The 21,148-nt window shown below is 47.9% G+C and overlaps 1 protein-coding gene across 1 annotated transcript in view; it reads left to right on the top strand.

Moving 5' to 3' along the window:
- nrxn2b (neurexin 2b) overlaps nucleotides 1-21,148 on the top strand; it is a 611,205-nt gene that overhangs the window by 315,893 nt on the left and 274,164 nt on the right. The window contains 3 exon segments of the mRNA XM_030338327.1: nucleotides 4,129-4,302; nucleotides 9,817-9,866; nucleotides 9,868-9,937. Coding sequence (XP_030194187.1) covers nucleotides 4,129-4,302; nucleotides 9,817-9,866; nucleotides 9,868-9,937 — 294 coding nt within the window.

Below are 21,148 nucleotides of genomic sequence, written 5' to 3'. Positions count from 1 at the left end.
AGAAAAATATTTCGTCCCTCTCTTTGCCCCTGAAGTTCCCTTACCATCGCCACATGATTAGGAAACACAAATCAACTCTTACAAGGTTTGCTTAGGCCCTCACAAATAGACGCTTTTTTACTTTTAGATCCTTGCGTCAATAACAGGACGATAACACTTAAAAATTATTATGAAAATTGTGAAAACAAGTCTTCGTAAACCTGCTCTTTGTGGTTTGTGGTTATGCACGATCACGGAGAAACAGAGACACAGAAAAAGTCGATAACCATTATTAATCATGTTGAAAACGCCCACATCGCAAGCAAACACCAGACCTATCGGACGAGTCCAATTCCCCCGTCGGCCGTCCCAGATTAATATGCAGGGTTGAAGTTTAACCTTCTCCTTCCTCACACACAATCTCCAAAAAAAAAAAGGAGAGAGAAAGAATGAAAAAACCCTCTGCTCGTTTTCTTTCCTGCTCCCCACACGCTCTGCGCTCCAAAAGATTTCATATTTCCAGGACATCGCTCAACCCCGGCGCCCTTAATGAATTCGCTGTATCGATCCGGCCGTGCCGGGAGTGGCCGGTCTGAAATATGACATGTCTCGGTGCTCATTAATTGCGAGGAGAAGTCTGCAAACAGGTCCACTCACACTCCATTACCCACGGTCTACATTTAATTGACCCACTGGCTTCGCCCACACAACAGCTCCGGTATCCACCAGACTTGGAATTCGCCCCCTTTTTCTGCTGTTGAGACGTAAACACGGCAAAAGGCATTTCCTCTGAAAGTTTTCAGGGTTTTTGGGGGATTTGGCGCAGTGTGGGGGAACATCTTCATGTTTATTCAAGTTAAGATCCTGTTATTTTCTTTGCGGCTTTGATGTATCTCTGAGTCAACCAGGAAAACATCTTTGAGTTACCTCGTGTTAAGGTTTTTTGCCAACCATGGAACGAAACAAATCTTCCAGAAATCAACTTGGAAGAGGGTCGAGATGATCTTAATAACTATTATAATATTTTTTAAGCAATGACATACACAAGAGGGAAATCCATTCAATGATACAGATTGGTAATGAAACATAAACTGATAACTGATAAGCAACAGAGTAGTAAGATGAAAGTACAGATACGGTGACGGAGGGGGATATTGGAAATATAATTCTAAAGCCTATATTAGTGTGAGAAAGAGGTATTGAACCCCGAACTCACATGTGGGACAGGACGCACCCAAGGAGTGAACTTTTTGAAAGCAGGACGAGGCTCAGAGAGTTTAAGGAAAATACTGTAGGTTTATGTAAACTTCCACAAACGTGCAAAAGGGAAACAAAAGAATACAGCCTCTCCTCAAGCTGTTGCATCTCAAATGCCCCCCCCCCCCCCAACTCAAACCATGTCTCCCCATTAAATAGGCCTACCAATCAGAGGCCAATGGGGAGAGCCCACTGGGATAGTTGAGAAATCAATACAACCATGATCAATCAAACGCTACAGAACAATAAATCAAACACTATATATTCATTAAAACGATGCATACAAATACGGAACAGAAAATAAAGCCCTTCGAAATAATAATTATAAAGTTCTGTAATACGGGCCCAATGCCGCACGCGTTCCCCATGGAGCCAGTTTGCCGGGCGGACAGGAAGAAGGGTAGTTGACTTGTGAGCGTTGTGTTGTGACAGACAAATTAATGCATGGTTAACTGGGTGACTTATGTATCATGTATATAAATGAAGTGGATTAAACTGTCGCGTGTGGTTGTTTGTAGCGGGGTGCTATGTATGTATGCACAGGTAAACGGGGCTAAAAGGTAGGATCTGGGGAAATGCGACCCTCGCTTTTCACAATTAGGAAATGTTAAATGAGCCATTTTCAAAGTAGTAAATAATGACAAATTGGACGTGTGGCATTACAATTCAATCGTAGGCAGGGAGATTAAAGCTGCACACCCCCACACACACACACACATATACACACACACACACACAAGTCATTCCGCGAAACCATTAATGCCATAAGCAATTTATTCTCAAAGCATTTTTTGTCAGATATGTTGAAATTTTCTTAAAAACTTGACAGCAAATCAATACATCCGATGATCTGACAGAAAAATTATAGAAATCTGCTATCTGTGGCTGTCGCAGGCCTGCAATTTGCCCGTCAAATCATTTCAAATCGGTCTGAATGCAATCATTGGATGGCAAACCCTCCTTGCGATCTCCCCACATCACACAAGATAGACATGCCTTTTGCTCACGTGTGGTTTGGAGGATGCCTGAAGGTAGAGGAATGGATTTTTTCAGTTGGACACTTTGAATCTAGCTTACTCTGGCTGTTCGAGACAAATTGCCTACTTTAGCTTTAAAAAATGTGTTTCTAAATATGTTCCCATCATTAGCGTAATCTTGTACATATTCCTTGTAGTGCATTCACTGTGCAATCCTTTTCGGAAAAAAAGGTTCCGCCCTTGAAGCTCAACGAGAAGAAAGACAGCAAATAATTGATCACAAGGGTAGTCAATAAATATTTCCGTTTCATCTCATGGTGGCTTCACTCCATCTCCGACAAATGGCAATCATTTTAACATCTCTTTCTTTTCCATGAACAATCCGCCCGGGTTTCCGTCGTCGAGTTTATCCCTTCCTCCCCTCCGACGGAACACTGTATCAGTCCCAACGCCAGGCGAAAAAATAGCTCTCTACGCGCCATTCATGTGTGTGCCAACCCTGAGGCGGGGTGTCCCCGAGGCTCCCTCCCTGCTGCTCGGCAGTCAACAATGTAAATTGGCCTATTACATTCAAGACACTGGCTCTGAGCGCCTCCGATCCTGTCAGAGGCAAAGCCGAGTACACGACATCAAGCCTTCCTAGGATTGATTTTGTTGATGCCGCTCTTGTGTTTGGGTGTTTCCCGTCTGCGTACCCCGAAGCTGGCTGAGGGTTGCTCTCCCGATCAGAAACACGACGCGCTATCTTTAACACGGACAAGTGCACCACAGAGAAGGCTGAGTGGTTGTCAGTAAACAAACGCTTGGATGTTTATTAGAGGCCAAGGAAGAGGCCGTACGCAATGAGTACAGTGTGTGTTTCTGCGTGGGCGGGGGGGGGGGGGGGGTGGGGGGGGGGGTGATTGGGGTGGTAAAACGTTATTACAACTTTGAAGGCGGCAAGCGATATTTTCTGAAATTTCTACATTAACCTCAGATGGTTAAGCACGTGTTTATTGGAATACCATCAACGAGTACAATATGTGATTAGAGTGTCGAGTTTACTACATTTGGTCCTCCCCAATTATCAGGGGGCTGAAATTACAGGGCCTTGTCTTTTCCATGCTCGCAAAACACTCGTAATTTGATCTTTAATTACCAAATCAAATGATCCCTATTAATAGGTATTTATTCCAACCGAGGATTTCGGGCGGTTTTCTCCTGAAGGGATCCCATTTTGAGGCAGTGAGGCAGTCTCGATGACGTTGTAGTGAGTTGTTTGATCCGGTTATGGATACCCCGGGTATGTTTTTAAAACATAGAGGTTTATTCTGCAAATCAACCCCCAGCTAAGAGTCCCTATTGTCCCAGGAAGGAAGGACCCCCCCCTCTGGGTTCATCCACTGGAGGCTGTGGCTGTGATTAAGGGCTATACAAACACAATTGACCTCGCCACCCCATCTACGGACCTCTGATGCCTTATTGGACGAAATCAACAGGCACCCCCCCCCCCCCCCCCCCCCACCCCCCCCAGGGCCGACCTGCTCCTTAATGACATGGATCTGAATTCACTGTGCGTCACGGCGCATAAAAGCCTCTTGATTAAGATACGGTTAATAGGGCTTTCTTCCTCCCCAAGGGGAATTCATTTATAACATCAGCAAAATATATATATTCCATATATTTTATAATAAGTGCTGATATTACAACTGAATATCCTAGGGGGGATTCAGTTGTAACATCAGCATTACTGTCAAATCTATAATATAAATGTATCCATATATATATTTAAAATGTGAATGAAGTCTTCATACAGACTCTGACAATAGAATCCAATACAAAATACAATATTGGCATTTACAATATTTTTGCGTACAGTTGTGCAGTGCAATGCTGGAGGTCTCATTCGTCTCGTGTGTGCACGTGTGTTCCCCAGGGGAGCTGTATATCGGTGGAGTGATCAAGACCATGTACGGCAACCTGCCCAAGCTGATCGCGTCCCGGGACGGCTACCAGGGCTGCCTGGCCTCGGTGGACCTCAACGGGAGACTGCCCGACCTGATGGCGGACGCCCTCCACAGCGTGGGACAAGTGGAGCGAGGCTGCGACGGTAAAGGGGCGGCGCTCCCCCGTGTGGTGTGTGTGTGTGTGTGGGTGTGTGTGTGTGTGTGTATGTGCGCTCCCCCCTGTGTGTGTGTGTGTCTGTCTGTCTGTCTGTCTGTCTGTCTGTCTGTCTGTCTGTCTATGTGTGTGTTTGTATTCGTGTGTGTGTGTGTGTGTGTATTTTCGCACACCCCTGTGTGTGTGTGTGTTGGTGGTTATGTGTGTGTGTGTGTATGCATGTGCGCACGTGCATGCTTGTGTGTGTGTTTGTGTGCATGTTTGTCAACTGACAGATTGAGTCAACTCCTAGCCTGATAGGTTGTGGGTTTGATTCCCCACCCATCAGTTCTAAAGCACACAGGAGTCCTAAAGCGAGAGGCCATAACCACACCTCAATGGGCCGTCTCTAAGAAGCCCCTTTGACTCACTTTGGACGGAGGCGTCTGCTCAGTGACCTAATGAGGGCGAACACATGGGGACGGCGTGGGCTAACAAAGGCACGCCCGCGGCTGACTTCCTCTACATTGTGTTATCAACTGGTTCATTTGAATGGTTAGGGTGTGTTAAGTTCAAGGGTGTCAGCGTTGGCTACACGGCACGCACGCACGCCACGCACGCATACACGCACGCACACACACAAACAAGCACCCCTCTGCACCATCTTCCACTATCCCCCTCACGCCTCTCTTTCTCTCCCTCTCGCTCTCTGGCTCTTGGTGTGTGTCTTGCTCTCTCTCTCGCTCTCTCTCTTTCTCTGTCTCTCGTTGCATGTCTCTCTATGGCTCTCTATTTCCGTTTCTTCCTCTCTCTCTCTCTGTCTCTCAATCTCTGTCTCTCTCTTTGTCTCTTTCTCTCTGTGTGTGTCTCGCTCTGTCTATGTCAATGTCTCTCTCTCTCTCCTCTCTCTCCACTCCTCTCTCTCTCTCTCTCTCTCTCTTGCTCTCTCTCTCTCTCTCATCTCTTCTCCTTCGCTCTCTCTCTCTCGTCTCTCCTCTCTCTCTCGTCTCTCTCTCTCTCAATTCGCTCTCTCTCTCTCTCTCTCTATGTCTCTTTGACTCTCTGTCAGTTCTCTCTCTCTCTCTTTCTCTGTGTCTTTGTCTCTCTGCCTCTCTGTCCTCTCTCTCTCTCTCGTCTCTCTCTCTCTATCGCTGCTCTCTCTCATCTCTCTCTCTCTCGTCTCTCTCTCTCTCTCTCTCTCTCTCTCTCTCTCTCTCTCTGTCTCTTTGACTCTCTGTCAGTTTCTCTCTCTCTTTCTCTGTGTCTTTGTCTCTCTGCCTCTCTGTATCTCTCTCTCTCTCTCTCTCTCTCTCTCTCTCTCTCTCTCTCTCTTCTCTCTCTCATCTCTCTCTCTCTCTCTTCTCTCTCTCTTGCTCCTCTCTCTCTCTCTCTCTCTCTCTCTCTCTCTCTCTCTCTCTCTCTCTCTCTCTCTCTCTCTCTCTCTCTCTCTCTCTCTCTTGCTCTCTCTCTCCTCTCTCTCTCCTCTCTCCTCTCTCTCTCTCTCTCTCTCTGTCTCTTTGACTCTGTCAGTTTCTCTCTCTCTCTTTCTCTGTGTCTTTGTCTCTCTGCCTCTCTGTATCTCTCTCTCTCTCTCTCTCTGCCAGGGGGAGGTGCTCTCACCTGCCCTCAGTACATTGCAGTGCCAGGAGAGCCCGGGTTGATTTCCCCGGAGGGCCGAGTTGGACGGCTCCTTACATTCATTCCTTCCTTCTTAGTTCTTACCTTCTTTTCTTCCTTCCTTTTTTTTTAATATATTTTTTCATTATAAGATATTGGGTTTTATTTCATCTTCCTTTCAATCTTTCGATCTTCCTGCTCACTCCTCTCGCCTTAACCCTTCCCCAGTCGCTCACTCTACTCACTCCCACACTGTGTCCCACACAGGCATTAAGGTGGCAGAATCCCTCCCCACAGCCCTTGATATGGACAGCCATACTGCCTAACAATAGAACGCACCAAAAATGGATAATTGGACATGTTTTTTGGTTTTTGCTTTAGAAATCGTACGGGAATATACTCTGAGCAAATCGCCGGGCGCATTCATGGCCACACTGAAAGCCTCAGATTTGGTGTTTTATCGAACGCGTCAATATCTTTTCAGCTGAATCCCATTAGACACGCTCAGTTCCAGCTGAAGCTACATCGATGTCCACCTTCTGGATCTGAAGTTCTCCAGAGTGCTGGAGTAAAGGCACAAAATATTCATTGGTCTCATTGATTCGCCTCTCAGAGTGAAGGTGTTGTGTTCCCGGGGACCTTTATACCAGTGTTGAAGGACAGAGTAGGTTTAAAAGACATGTGGCATATATCGCTTGTTCAATGCTCATTCAGGCGCACTCCTAAACAAATATGAACAATAACGAACAGACCTGCTATATTTTTAGCAGCTGACCAAAATAAAAATCCTATCTTATCTGTCTCTATTCCACTCTCCCACCATTCGCGGTTGCCACGCCGACCAGATGTTCCAAACTGTCGGCAGCTGTTCGCCGCGTGGATGCAGGTGACAGCAGGGGACGGCGGCTGGCTCCTCCGCCTCCTACCCGTCCCATCCGACTGTCCCCAAAAACAGATTGGGCGCGCACCAATCAGAACCCGGAGCAAGACTTCGGTTTCAAACGCTCCGCCAAACGCACGCCAAACGCCTCCCCCACCGCCATCCCGCCATAGAGCCCACGCTTAAACGAAACCGCGGCGCACCCGTGACCGATACCCAAAGGAAGCGGCTTTGAAGTGGTTCCGAGCCACGCCCCTTCCGAACTAAAGCTGCACTCATTCTGCGTCTCAATTGAGAGATCGTTATTAGCCAGTAATTATTTGCCGATATGTCGGGAGGATAGGCGGACACCGTACCAAATGTTTTGGGAGTTTTTTTTTCGTTTTTTCCATTCTCGTATTTGAAATCCATCCGATGTCTTTTATTTTTTGCCTCCTATCACTGTCGGTGTGTTTTTAATTGGTCCGTTTCTGCGGCGCACCAGCACACGAGTGTTTATCTGAGGCGGAAACAAATTAGGCTGGCGCTGAACCGTGTCTGTTTGGAGATGCTTGTGTTTAATTGGGTTTTTAATGAGGCCCCCCACCACCACTATCCCCCCATCAGCACCACGATGCCTTGATATTCTGTCTTTTAAAGGTATTTCTGCTCACGCAGCCATCAGATAGATTAAGATCTATCCTTCTGTCCCTTAATGATTAGATCAAATTCATATTATCTCAATCTAGTCGTAATTATTCTGAGATGGAAAATATAACCTCAGTCAGCCTTGTGTGGTTTACACCTTAAATTGGAATGAAAAAAGAACATAAAACATAGCAAATTAGCTTAAACACCATGAACTCCAAGACTAATAAAAATAAATCACATATTCGAGTGAAACTATTTCCATCTGGTTTGTACCAAGGTAAGGGTGACACGGAGCAAAAAGGTCTTGGGATCGAATCCCCAATGCCCGGCACTGTCTAACCTGGAGGCATCCTCGAGCAAGACGCCCCCTCTGACCCCATTCTGCTCCTTTACGCTCCTACAAATAGAACCCCTGTCACTTTGGATAAAACCCTCCCCAAAATAAACCATTGCATCCTTTAGCAACTCCGCAGTTGACAGCCGCGCGTCCAAGTAGCCAGGAAAGCTCTACCAACACAAACTCCTCCGGATCCGGCGCTGGAAGACAAAAGTACGTCACTCCCCTCCCCGGTGGTTTCCCCTCTTCCTGATGAAAACGGCGCAGCATGCCGAGAAGAGGCCGTTCGCTTCCCGGGGGGAGAACCTGCCCTGCTGCGCCTGCCACTCATCTCCCCCTGAAGAAATGTTGGTCTTTTCAAACGCAAACCAATCGCGTTTAATTCTTGCGATCCGCCGCCGAGTGGCCCCGCATCCCGCCGAGAAATCACGGCTGCTGGGCTCCTTCTAATTGACAATTTAAATGTCTTTAGCCATCCATGGCCGTGCGTAGGAGCAAGGCGCCGTGCACACGCACGCGCAAGCGCACACACACACATGCACGCACGGACCTGCACAGAGGTGGATGGCTGTGAGTACGCACACTCGCACGCAAATATATCCATCTACACGCTCGTCAACGGAAAATGATGCCCATGTACACAGTTTCACACACGCACACACACACACAAGAAATGCACACACACACACACACACACACACACACACACACACACACACACACACACACAAACACACACAGTAACACACACACTGAAACATTCACACCCACACACACAAAGGTGGTTGAGCCTGAGTTGCACAATCACAAGCACATCCATCCATCTACACACTCATTCACAGACAATTTTGCCCATGTGCACACGTGAGCAAACACACACGAACGCACACACAAACAAAGACATGCACACACACACACACACACACACACACACACACACACACACACACACACACACACACACACCACGCACACACGCACACACAGAAACACATGCACACAGACACACACTTACACTGGTATACATATGCACACAGGCACGCACTCAAACTGATACACATGCACACAGGTAAAGCAACACACACACCCATGCACCCATCTTCACACCCACATCAGAGGAGGTCTCTGCACACACACTCACAAGCACACAGGGAAGTCTCTACACACACACACACACACACACACAGACACCCAGGGAGCTCTCTGCGTGCACACACCCTCAGCGGAGATATGGACCCCAAGGTGCCCGCCCCCCCCCCCCCCCCCCCCCCCCCCCTCCTCCTCCTCCTCATCTCCAAGTCAAATGGGCCGCTAGCTTCGCCAGCGCCGCGGCAGGTTGCAACCTTGAATTAATGTCCGACTCCATCTGAATACATTTCTAAGCAGCCTTAATCAAATCAGCGCCAGCCCGGCCAACAGACGCTATTATGAATCTGATTACCGTTTCTCCACGTCGTTTTTGTCATTTTTCTTTCCTGCTTTCTTTTTTTTTGGTTGGGTTTCTTTATCTTTGTTTGTTGTGGTTGTTGTTTAACAGCGCGGTGCGATGCCACACTGGAACTGCTGAAAAAAACATGTCACGACTGCTAGGAGGTAATTAAAGGGCTTGACGGAAGTGAACAGGAACGGAACTCGTGTGGCGGCGGGCAGAGGGGTGTAGTGGTTAGCTTGGCCGACTCCCACCAGAGCGATACAGGATCTGGTCCCCCAATGCCCACAGCCCCGATTCAACCCCTTACCTGCTCCATAAAGTCATGTGTCAGAAGTCCCTTTGGAAAGCATCCAATGACTATAATGACGATTCCAACTTTCTTTCTTTTTGACAAAGCAACTTTTTTTCTGCAGATTCATCCAAAGGACTTGCGGTGAATTCACAAACCTATTATTAAAACACTATGTCCCACAAGGACAAAAATAAGTCTTAAGTCAAATGGTAGCAAGTAGGGCTGGTACGGCATCTTGCTCAAGGGACACCCTACCCTAGGTTAGACTGGGGACGTCGGGGGCCGAACTCGATCAAACTTCCATCTTGACTCCTTGACTCCCTCTGCTCCACCCAGGACCCAGCACCACCTTACGGAGGAGTCCTGCTACAAACCAGGGCGTGTGGTCTCCAACAGTGGGAGGGCTTCAGCTGCGACTGCACCAGGACGTCCTATGGAGGCTCCTTCTGCAGCGACCGTAAGCACCCCCCTGCTGGGCTCTCTCTCTCTGTCGTGTCGTCGGGGGCTAAGCGCCTCCTCCGTCCGCCGCTGACGGTCCGTGTGTGTGTGTGTGTGTGTGTGCGGTGTGGGCCTGCGCTCTGGCCGGCCGCCTAGCTCGATTAGCGTTAGCAAGCCACTGTGTTAAGTTGCTCTAAAGTGTGTCGAAACCGGCCAACCTAGCCCTGAATTGCGTTCAGCGGCCGGTGAGCTAGCACATAAGCGCGGCTGTTCCCTCCTCTAGTGTGTCCGGTGGGCTCTTCTCATTCTGTAGGATTATTTTGGGGTTTCAACGTGTCTTCGGTTTGTGTTTTTGTGGCGCCGGCAACTCCACGTGATTCGCCGATGTTGTGACAGACGTACGCAGGCACCTCGGCCCCTCCCGGGGAGAAGTGGGATGCTGAAACATGATTGTCAGAGAGGTTTTCTCTGTCGACACTTTTTATTGTGTGTGTGAGCCTGTAGATCTCTCTGGAGAGAGAGTACTCTAAGAAGGGAACAAGAAACATTAGTTTGGGTTCCGTCAAGCCAAGCCGGGGGATTGAGCGGTGTGAGGGGTTAACTATCGAGCTGATTTATTTCAATTTGCATTGTTGTGGGAGTTTCAAGTACATTCTCATAGGCAGCCGCTCATGGCATAGCAACGCAACGCTTCAATTTCATACTTCCTCAACCATGCACCACCAGTGAATATCAGCAGTATTAAGCGGTAAACGACCAAAAATAAGCAATGAAAATGTTTCCAATCTTGAAATGAATTTGGGGATGCCAATATAAATTAGGGAGCCAGACGGGAAACGTCTGGGTGTGTATTAGGAGGGCAGCGAGTCGATGTGTTTTGAAAGGAGTCTTATTTTCAAAAAGTGCAACCCAGTGACGCAAGTCAAAGACCTTGGCCTGGCAGGGCTTAAGGACAATTAGTATTCCTCAGTCATCTCCGCGCGCTAGACTGGAAAAGGGGCAGAGGTAGCGTGACAGGCTAATAGACTTGTTGGCATAAGTATTGCTGCTTAAGCACTGAGCACAGAGATAAGCTGTACAACACTGGTTTCTGGGTGGCTGTGTGTGTGGTTTGTTTGTGTGTGTGTGTGTGTGTGTGTGTAGTGTGTAGTGTGTAGTGTCTGTGTGTGTAGTGTGTGTGGGCCTGTCTGTGTTTCACTTTTAACTCTGAGTTAAAGAGGGAGTTTATGGGGAAAATGGAATTGCGTTTCTGACCTCTATTTGTGGGTTGGTCCGAAGCTGTTTGTTAGAACGTATTTGACCCTTGATCATTAAGAAAGTAAATCCTCGGTTGCTGTGACAACCCGAAACGACCAAGGGGGGTGGGTGGGAAATGGGGTTGGTGGTGGCAGTTATGTCTGGGGAAAAACAACTTATAGTGGGGTAGGGAAAGCTGTTTATGATGGATGGAACGCCGGAGGATGAGAAGAAGAAGGAGAGGAAGAAGGAGGAGGCAGGGATGGATTCTGCAATCACACGTTAATGTGATGAATATGCAGGGTTTGAAGTCGATGCCGTCCTGTGTGTGGTACTGCGGCAGAAGGGGGCGACCTTGTACGCGTGTGTGTTTGTGCGGTTGAGGACGAGAGGAGGCGGGTTCCTTCAGAGTGGGTCTTTGAACCTGGGAGCCAGCCAACGGGTTCCCTTCTCCACACCTGACATCAATAAATAAACTCAATCCAAAATGTATTCTGGAGGGAAAAAGAACGCCAGGAAACGGTGAGAGATCTACCAGATCACACAGTGTTATTTACTGACCTCTGCCTTTCCGTCCTGATCGCAGTGACAGACAGCCAACGCTGTGCGACAACCTTGTTCATGCCGCCATCTGTTCTTTCATCCCACCAGGCCTGCGCTCGTATGCGCACTCTCACTCACTCATTCATTGATCTATCAATCCATGATTCATTCAACCACCCATGCCTCCATCCATAATTAATGCATCAATTCATCAAACCATCCATTCACCCGCCTAAGGTTGTCTTTATTTATCAAATGGTTGGCCCAATTAATAGCCGATTAATTAATGGTTATCAGCGGGTAACTACTCACACTGGAGTACAAACACCATCTCAGTAAACATGCGCGGGTGATTTTTCAGTTTCATTGCATGTAATTAGCTCCCTGCATCCGTGGCCTTGTGGACTTAATTAACTGTACTGATTAATGGCAGATGTATACAAACACTGCTTATATCTAAATAGTACACACGGAACAACACTGAACCTTTGCACTGCTGGATTCGTGTAATCTGCCTGCCAATGTGTCCACGCATTTAACAATGATGGATTTTCACAATGCTAATATAATAACCAGATAAACCATTATGATAGAACGCATGCCATGGCAAAGGGATACACAGGCTTCGTGCTCCACCCCCCATTGAGTTTGCTCGGCAAATATAATCTGCATTAACGTGGATCAACTAATGTCTCAAAATTCGTATTCCTGGGTAAACAAGACGCTCGTATCCTCCCAATGCCACGATGGGGAGACGATGATTCGAAAGGTGTTTCCGCTGTGTGCCTGTCACTCAGACTTTGTTGGCTTCGCTCGCTGTTTCCACGTGGCCCACCTCTCTCTCCTCCGACGTCCCACTTGGTCGTCCACGTATTGTCCCAACATACTCGCCTCATTGATTTGTGCCAATACCAACCGAGAAACCACAAACAACGTTTAGTCCAGTCTGCCCCTCAGGCAACGACGGAAGGACTTCAGACTCCCTCTCCTCTTCCTCCCGCTCCCGCTGGGCCGTGTTCTGCACCGTGTTTTCATTTGTACCTTTTGTTGTTGCTTATTTGAGCGTCTATTTTTTCAGAATCCAACAAACTCTCTTCAGCTTACGTCGCAGTTATGCAACACTTAACACTTTTGGAGGGAAACGGAAGAACAAGGGCATCACAATCACTTTGTTCGTTCTTTGTGTGTGTCTGTTTGTGTGCGTCTGTGTGTGTACATGACTCCAGTGTGTTCATGTTATGGTTATGCAAGAGTTGTTAGTGTTCTGAAAGCCTTGACTGTCTCCTGTGTCCCTCATAGACAAAGGCATGGTCACCACGGCGACCGTTTGTGTGTGTCGTCGTTCTGGGTGTTTCCAACCAAGTTCAGAACATCTGGGTGGTTGAATTAAACCGGTGGAGTGCTTGGATATGTCTGTGTCTATTCAGCTCCAATTTTCCCTGATTGATCAAATTTGATGGGCAATGTATAAAACTGCCGTGTGAGTGCGTTTTGATCCCAAAGGCGATGTTTTTGATCTTTCAGCTGTGCATGGGTGAGTGTGTGGTGCTTTATATACAGTACTATCGTAAAAATACATGTGCAGGTGTGTCCATTTGAAGATGAGAGGCACGTGTCATCAAACGGCGCCTCTCTTGAATTTGGAGCACCTCTATGATCTCATCAAACCCTTTCTATCTCTTTCTCCCTCTGTCTCCCATTATCTCTCTCTCTCTCACTCTCGCGCTCTCGCTCTCGTGCTCTCTCTCTCTCTCTCTCCTCATCTCTCGCTCTCTCTCTCATCTCTCTCTCGTCTCCATCGTCTCTCTCTCGTCTCTCTCTCCTCTCTCTCTTCTCTCTCTCTCTCTCTCTCTCTCTCTCTCTCTCTCTCTCTCTCAATATTAATAATAGGAACATCACACAGTGACCGTCTGACCCACCCCTCCCCTGGTGGCTACTGAACGACCACATTTAAAGCTTGGGTTCACACACACACACACACACACACACACACACACACACACACACAGGCTCCCATCGACCTTCACACAAGTGCACACATACTCACTTCGACAAACTCAAGCACATGCAAGAAGACGCACACACACACACACACACACACACACACACACACACACACCACACACACACACACACACACACACACACACACACACACACACACACACACACTCAAACCAATTAAATAAGATATGAAAATCATTTAAGCATTCCCTCAAAGGAGAAATCATTTGAATGACGGTGCTCATTTATTTTTCCTGCTGTACTCCGGAAGCCCTGCTGGGAATAAGAAAGGAACGTAATTATTTTACCCTCTCGCAGACAGCATGTCCTGACCGGCATGCTGTCTGTCCATCCCTCCCCTCTGGTCGGCCGTAGCCCTGATTGATGGGAATAACAGTGTGAGTGTCTGTCACCCCGTCTGTATGTCTGTCTGTCAAACGGTCAGGGGTGCCAGGTGCCTTAAGGTGACGCTGATTTCAGTAAGCACTTTGTCAAACACACGCACACACACGCATAGAACCACACAGACTCATCGGCCGTACAAACACGCACATACACACACACACACACACCTACACACATACATACACACATACATGCACACACAGATGCACACACACATAGACACACACAAGCGCTGACTCTCACACACACACACACACAGATGCACACACACATACAGATGGACACACGCACGCAAGCGCTCACTTTCGCACATCCACACATTTTAATTGTACCTCCAGGAAACAGTTGAGAAGACCCATAGGTAGGATTTGACAGTTGTATAGAGATGGAGCAGAAACGAGCAGGATATAGTTTAGCTACTCCAAACCTGGCTGTGTTTTATCATAGGTTTTGTGTATCCACCCAAGACCTCACCTTAGCAGACATCCTATCTACTGCCCGCTCATGAATGTGGAGGATATTAATGCACGTCAGTTAGAAGTGATGGTTAGACAGGGAGACCACAGAGACGGGATGAGGCTGGGTGATTGGCAGGTCGTCTGCATGGCCTGCTGTGTTATTACCCCCCCACACTCCTTCCCCCCCCCCCCCCCCCCACCCCACCCATCGGGAACCCCTGGTGCCCAATGAGATATACCAGACAGACCAGGAGTGGCACTCACTCATCACAAACACACACACACACGCACAGCAACGCACGCACGCACGCGCGCACACACGCACAGGCACTCGGAGGGCAGAATGGACACGATAATAGAGATTCTACTGTCAGAGTGGATGGATGGAGTGTGAAAGGGTGGTAGGGTTTGCATAACAGAACAGTTGAGCAGCGCTGGGAGTGTCTGATCTCATACGCATACACGAACACATACGCACTCACTCCTCCGATTCCATCCGCAACCACCAGATTCCCACGCGGAGCTCCGACGTGAGAGAAAAGCCCACCGCAGTAACGGCCTCTGAGATCCATCTTCCATCTGTTTGCCTTCCATATGTAAGCAACACTTTTAGTTTTCTACAATGCATCCATCTATCCATGCAAGTATAGTATAGCCATTATCCAGCATGCTGGGTAATAGCTTTTTTAAATAAGGAGAGACAAACTGTCTACAATTCTAGAATTTAATTCTACATAATAAGCCTCACACAATGGGTAACAACCCTTCTTCAATGTAGCTTCCTATAACAACCTTCTAGAATTGAACTGCCTTCAGCAATCCATCTAGAATTTAACTTCCTGTTGCAACCCATCTAGAATATGACTCCCTGTTGCAAGCCTTCTGGACTATAACTTCCTTCAGCAACCCATTCTGAATATAACTTCCTTCATAAACCATCCTAGAATATAACTTCCTTCAGCAACCCTTCAAGAATATAACTTCCTGTTATACAATACATCTTCCTGTTATAACCCCTTCTAGAATATAACTTCCTGTCCCACCTCTTCTAGAATGTATCATGATGAAAGGCACAACCTTGTGGAAACATTTGACGAAGGAATTCCCCTTTCATCCAATAGCACGTTGTTTCATCCTTCTCGTTTGATCGTGCTTCGACGCCGCCCGGCCAATCCGAGAGCAGGAAGTTGCCCGCAGCTCATTAACACCTTCCTGGAGGTATGAGGCGGGAGGTATAAGGTCACGGCTGAGGTGGGCAGCCTGGGACGCTGGGGGGAAAATGTTAGTTTTGCCGCTCCACCGAGCATTCGGCACTCACTGGCTCTGAGCCGTGGGTGGTTAATCTGTACCTCCTGCACGTGTCCGTGGGCGGACGTGAACGCGCACTGTAGGAAGTATATCAATGATTTATGAATATTAGAAAAACAACCGTGGACAGCAGTGGCTCCCTTTGACAAGCCTCCGCAGCACACGCATGTGAAGCACATACACGCACACACACACACACACACACACACACACACACACACACAGTCATGCACGCTTCTCAGGATGCAAATTAATAAACAACCATGCGCAGAAGTGATTATCTTTGACTATCTTCAGTTGCCTTCACATGTTGTGTGCACACACACACAAACAAACACACACACACACATACATTCACGTGAATGACTATCGAAACTCTAACACACACACACTGCTGGCTTCTCAGGAGGCAAATTAATAAACAACCATGCACAGAAGTGATTATCTTTGACTCTCTTTGTGCGCAAACCCATGTTGTGTGCACACACAAACAAACACACACACATGCCCCCACAGCACACACCCACACACGCCACACGTACACGCACAACGCACACACACACACACACACACACACACACACACACACACACACACACACACACACACACACACACACACAGAACCCAAACCCACAGAGAGAGCATTTGTCAGTGTGGTGCAGCTGGAAGTGGGGGTGGGGGTGTGGGAGACGGTAGCGTAGGTGGGGTTGTGGGGGGGGGGGGGGGGGTAGGGGAGGTTGACTGGTCCATTTGTCTATGCGCGGCGCTAAGGGAAAGTGGGCCACTTGGTATTCCGTCCTGTTCGTGCGGGGGCGCGGGTCCTCGCGCACACAGGGCGCCGCTGTGTGAGCGCACGCCGCCCCGTCCCCACAATGCGCTTTCTGTCGCCGCCTTTGTATCCGCACGTATGAATGAGATGGGAGGGGAGATGAGAGAGCTGTGAAGGACAGGCAAACAGTAAATGACTGTGTGTCGGCGGGTGGGTGGGTGTACCTGTGTACCTGTGTGTGTTTGCACGGCCCTAATGTTTATCTGAATGCGTTGTGCGGGGGACAGCCACATACAAGCTCACGTACACACGTTTGTGTGTGTGTGTGTGTGCGCATGTGAGAGTGTGTGATGAAGGCAATACTAGCCACGTGCACAAATGCCTGGCTCATACATCTACATCCCCCCCTGACAGCAACAATCACACGGGGGTCACATCTCAATCAGCAACCACGGCCATCCTCAGCCTCATCCTTCTCTTCCTCCTTCTCCTTCTCCTTTACCTCTAACTCACCTCATACTCTTCCTCCCCCCGCCGCTTTGTCTCTGTATCTCTATAATCTTTCGCTATATCCCACACCGTCCACAGACAGACGGTGGAGAAGGGAAAGAACACTCGTCTGGAGCTACACAGTATATCCCCTGCTTCTAGCTTCCCGGAAGTTTTGTCCTTTCTACTAGATCCGTCTCAGATCCCTAGTCGGATACCGTATAGTAACCGCGTTCCTCTCGTAGCGGGGCGTCTTGCTTCTCAGTGTCGACGGTGAGGTGGTAGTGCGGTGATCACCTCCGGAGAATAGATCATGCCTGGTTTGTTAGTGAAAGCTGGGTTCGGTTTATCCCCCGCGGTTTTTCTTCAGGTAGCTTTCATGGTGTGCGTCATGAAGTATCCCTCATGAGCACCCACGGTGAATACAGTGGGTTGTTTGACGTTGTCCTTGGGAAGGCACCCCTGCAAAGATCTTGAACGAAAAAAAGAACGGGAAACTCTAAAAAAGGTTTAGACGGTTTACCGACAGATTGTAATCTAATCTAAACACACCTCAGGTTTAAACACGTGAGGCAACAAGGAGCGTAGCGGCCCGATGATGACTCGTGGTACAAAAATGCGTATTCTTCCGCCATTACCGTTGGTGGGACCAAAGTCCTCTTCCTCCCGCCCTCACTCCACTGTCACCCCTCTTTATATCCCCCGTCACGATCGTCAAAGCTATGAATAACGCCACTGTTCGCTGGCCACTGTTCCTTTCCCCGCTCGCTAGCCGCCGCGCGCTGAACCTCGACCCCAAACTCATTACCGTGGCAACAGCATCTGAATCCTGGATATTGGCGACGGAGGCTTTCCTTCACGACCGAGGCTTTCTTTCTATTCGGCTGTAGCTGTTCCCGGTGTAGCGTGGGAGCTCCTGGTGGACGCTATGGAGGAAGTGTATGGGTATTTACACACCCTTACACACACACATGCAGACACTGTACGCACATGTAAACGGGCAAGAATGCATGCATTCATGCGTGACCGCTCACACACTGTTGTCACACATTGGTGTACACAAACACACACAGAAACCATCACACGCACGCACACTCGCACATTTCTACACACACACACACAGACAAACACGTAAACACTGACAAGCACATACACACTGGCACGGGTAAGGACTATCTCACATTCTGCAGACCCAGCGAGGATGAATGGGATGAGGAAGAGTATGATGAAGATGAGGAAGAGGAGGAGGGGTGCTTGGGGTGGGGGGGGCGGGGGGGCGTTGAGTGCGCCTGAAGGATAAAGTAATGCACAGGCATGCAAAGTGCAGTTTTGGCACTCTTCAGTTAAAAAAATAAAATCATTACGTTGAGAGTTGGCCCATGGTATGACACAGGATGGTTGCGAGAGGGTGGAAGAGAGGGAAAGAGAGGGAGGGAGGGTGGGAAAGTGAGAGAGAGCATCAATTGAAGCTCTTATATTGCCAGCACCGCGTGGTGAAGAGACCGTTTAGTCCAGGCAGGGTATTCAACATCAACTCAAAGAGGTCCAGTTGGAGAATATCTCCTCAAAGAAAGGAACATCTTGATCGAAACATGTTGTATTTGCCGAGTAGTTCCGTCAATGTCTGTATAGAGTCAACAGCGGACTGAAATCAAGCAAAGAGAGTACCATAAAATAATAATTCAACAATACTAATTGTTATTATAAATGATGAATACTTGAAGAATAAATACATTTTCCCATTTCAGGTAAAAAAAGGACAGCATTTCCAAATAAAAATCAGAACAGCCAGAGCTTTGGAAAGAAATTAATCTTCTGGTAAGGGCTTGACCCTCGAAAAGTATAAAAAGAAGGCTCTTGTTCGAGATGTCATTCTGCTTCATTTTTGCTTTAACTCCATTCCACATCTTAGCAGTCCAAACGATTTTTGCAACCATCTCAACACAATGTTACAATTGAACAGCTCTGACGCCTCCCATTTCGTTTTTCTCCACTAACGTCCCGCACCCCCCCCACTGTTCCCTGGTTCAGCGAGATGAGTGTGCTCCTACGGTGGCCCCCCCCCCTGGAGTCACATGTAAATCCGTGCACAAGGAGCGGTGAAGCGTGCCAACACACCGGTGAAGCGTGCCCTCATATTTTGAAACCATTTGCAATTCACATGGCTTCGTCTTCTGTTGCTCCGCGGACAGGCCTGCCTTGGGCCGCGATGACCACCGCTCTCTTCACCCTCCTCCCCTCTCCCCAATGTTGGTTTTCAAGGGGAAAGCCCTAACAACACCTTCACTGTTTACAGCGCCATGTTCAATTACTTTGAGCTGACGGCTCTCGTCTTTACTCTGCCCCGTTTGTTTGCACCTCTCACTCACCGACTCAAAAACGCTTTTTCGGTCACACGTATATAATTGGCGGAATTGCATCACCTAGGATGACGCAATGCATCGTGCCTTGCAATGCCGTGCAAACGAATGCATGCGATTGATCTCTGAGATTCCTGAACTGCGACACCGGTCGCGTAAGGGCTGGAAAAGCTGCTCCGGTAAAACTAGACCCGCTCCGTCAAAATGTAATCATTCTCAATAGTTGATCCGTTATAGGTCAGGGTGCGGGTTGGACAGTGTCTGGGTCTGGCCCCGGACCTCCACCCATCCTATTAGAGACCTCAGGTTTAGACAGAGCTGGAGGAGGTGAGGGGGTTGACCAGAGGTACTGCTGTTGTTTTTTTAGGTCCATTTATTTTTGACTCCTTTCATGAAAGACTTGTTTGAAAAACCAAATGGCTCCCACGTGACGTCAATATCTCAGACCGTCAGTCAGAACTATAAATATGCGATGTTTTCTACTTGGCACAGGATTATATCAGAGTTGAGATTTCATACAGAGCACTTCTATCCTCACCTGCTCTGAGGTGTTAGTTTGTTTGTGTTTGTTGTCACCATGCTTGTCGTCTGTGATGTCACACGCCTAGTGGCTTCTGCTATTTCTCTTAGGCATTAATAAAGCGGGTTGCGTTTTACATCAATCCACTGCTTTGGCTGATTCAACAGGCCCTATCTCGTTGTCCTCAAGAGCGGCTTGTGGACCTCCCCTCCTCCCCTCCATTGAGGAGGAAGGTTGGGTGTAGCGTCTCTCATGCCCGGCTTCCTTAACCAAATACTTGGAATTTAATCAGGATTAACTGATCTTGTTCCACACTTTAGTAAACGCAAGGAATCTACCCGTGCCTCTTAGTGAATCGAATACTGTGTGTGTGTGTGTGTGTGTGTGTGTGTGTGTGTGTGTGTGTGTGTGTGTGTGTGTGTGTGTGTGTGTGTGTGTGTGTGGTGTGTGTGTGTGTGTGTGTGTGTGTGTGTGTGTGCATGTGAGTTTCTGCGAGTGTGTGTGTGCATGTGTGTGTGTCTGCGCTTGTGTGTGTGTGTGTTTCAAAGCACGTATCGTATTAGGTGTGTCAAGGCTGTGTAAATATCAAGCCTCATGCTCTAACTAGTGTCAATATTCCACATCAAGGGACCTGGGCTTGTTTTATTACAAGTGTAAATAAAGAGTGTTGCCGCAACTACTTTAGCTGTCAATAATTCAACATCATCATTCAGCGTCTTTGCACGCTTATTGTCATGAACCGAACTGAATTAACTATTTAGATAACTAGTTTTGTAGACTATTTATTTAGGAAGCTGGGCTTTTAAACTTATTGAAATGTGCTGTTTGAGATTGCAGAGCGAAGGGGAGGACTAAGATCTGAAACCCTACTGTGAACCACTTTATAACGTCCTAGTGCTTCAAACATGAATGTCCTGAACCCGGGTTGGGTTTTGAGACCCCAACTGAGTTTTAGAAAGGTATTTTGAAACCATACGCACATTGTTATATGCATATTATTATTTTAATTTTTAGATCTCTCTGAAGATCTCTCTGTGCATTTCATATCTGAGTTTTTTATTTTGGATCTGGTATTTACTTTGCGGTGTTGCACCGTCATTCCAGAACACATTTCTATAGGATGTGCAAAAAGTTCA

The sequence above is a fragment of the Gadus morhua genome, chromosome 17, assembly GCF_902167405.1.
Source record: "Gadus morhua chromosome 17, gadMor3.0, whole genome shotgun sequence".
NCBI lineage: Eukaryota > Metazoa > Chordata > Actinopteri > Gadiformes > Gadidae > Gadus > Gadus morhua.
The sequence above is the reverse complement of the archived record's forward strand: the minus strand, read 5'-3'. Positions and strand labels throughout refer to the sequence as shown.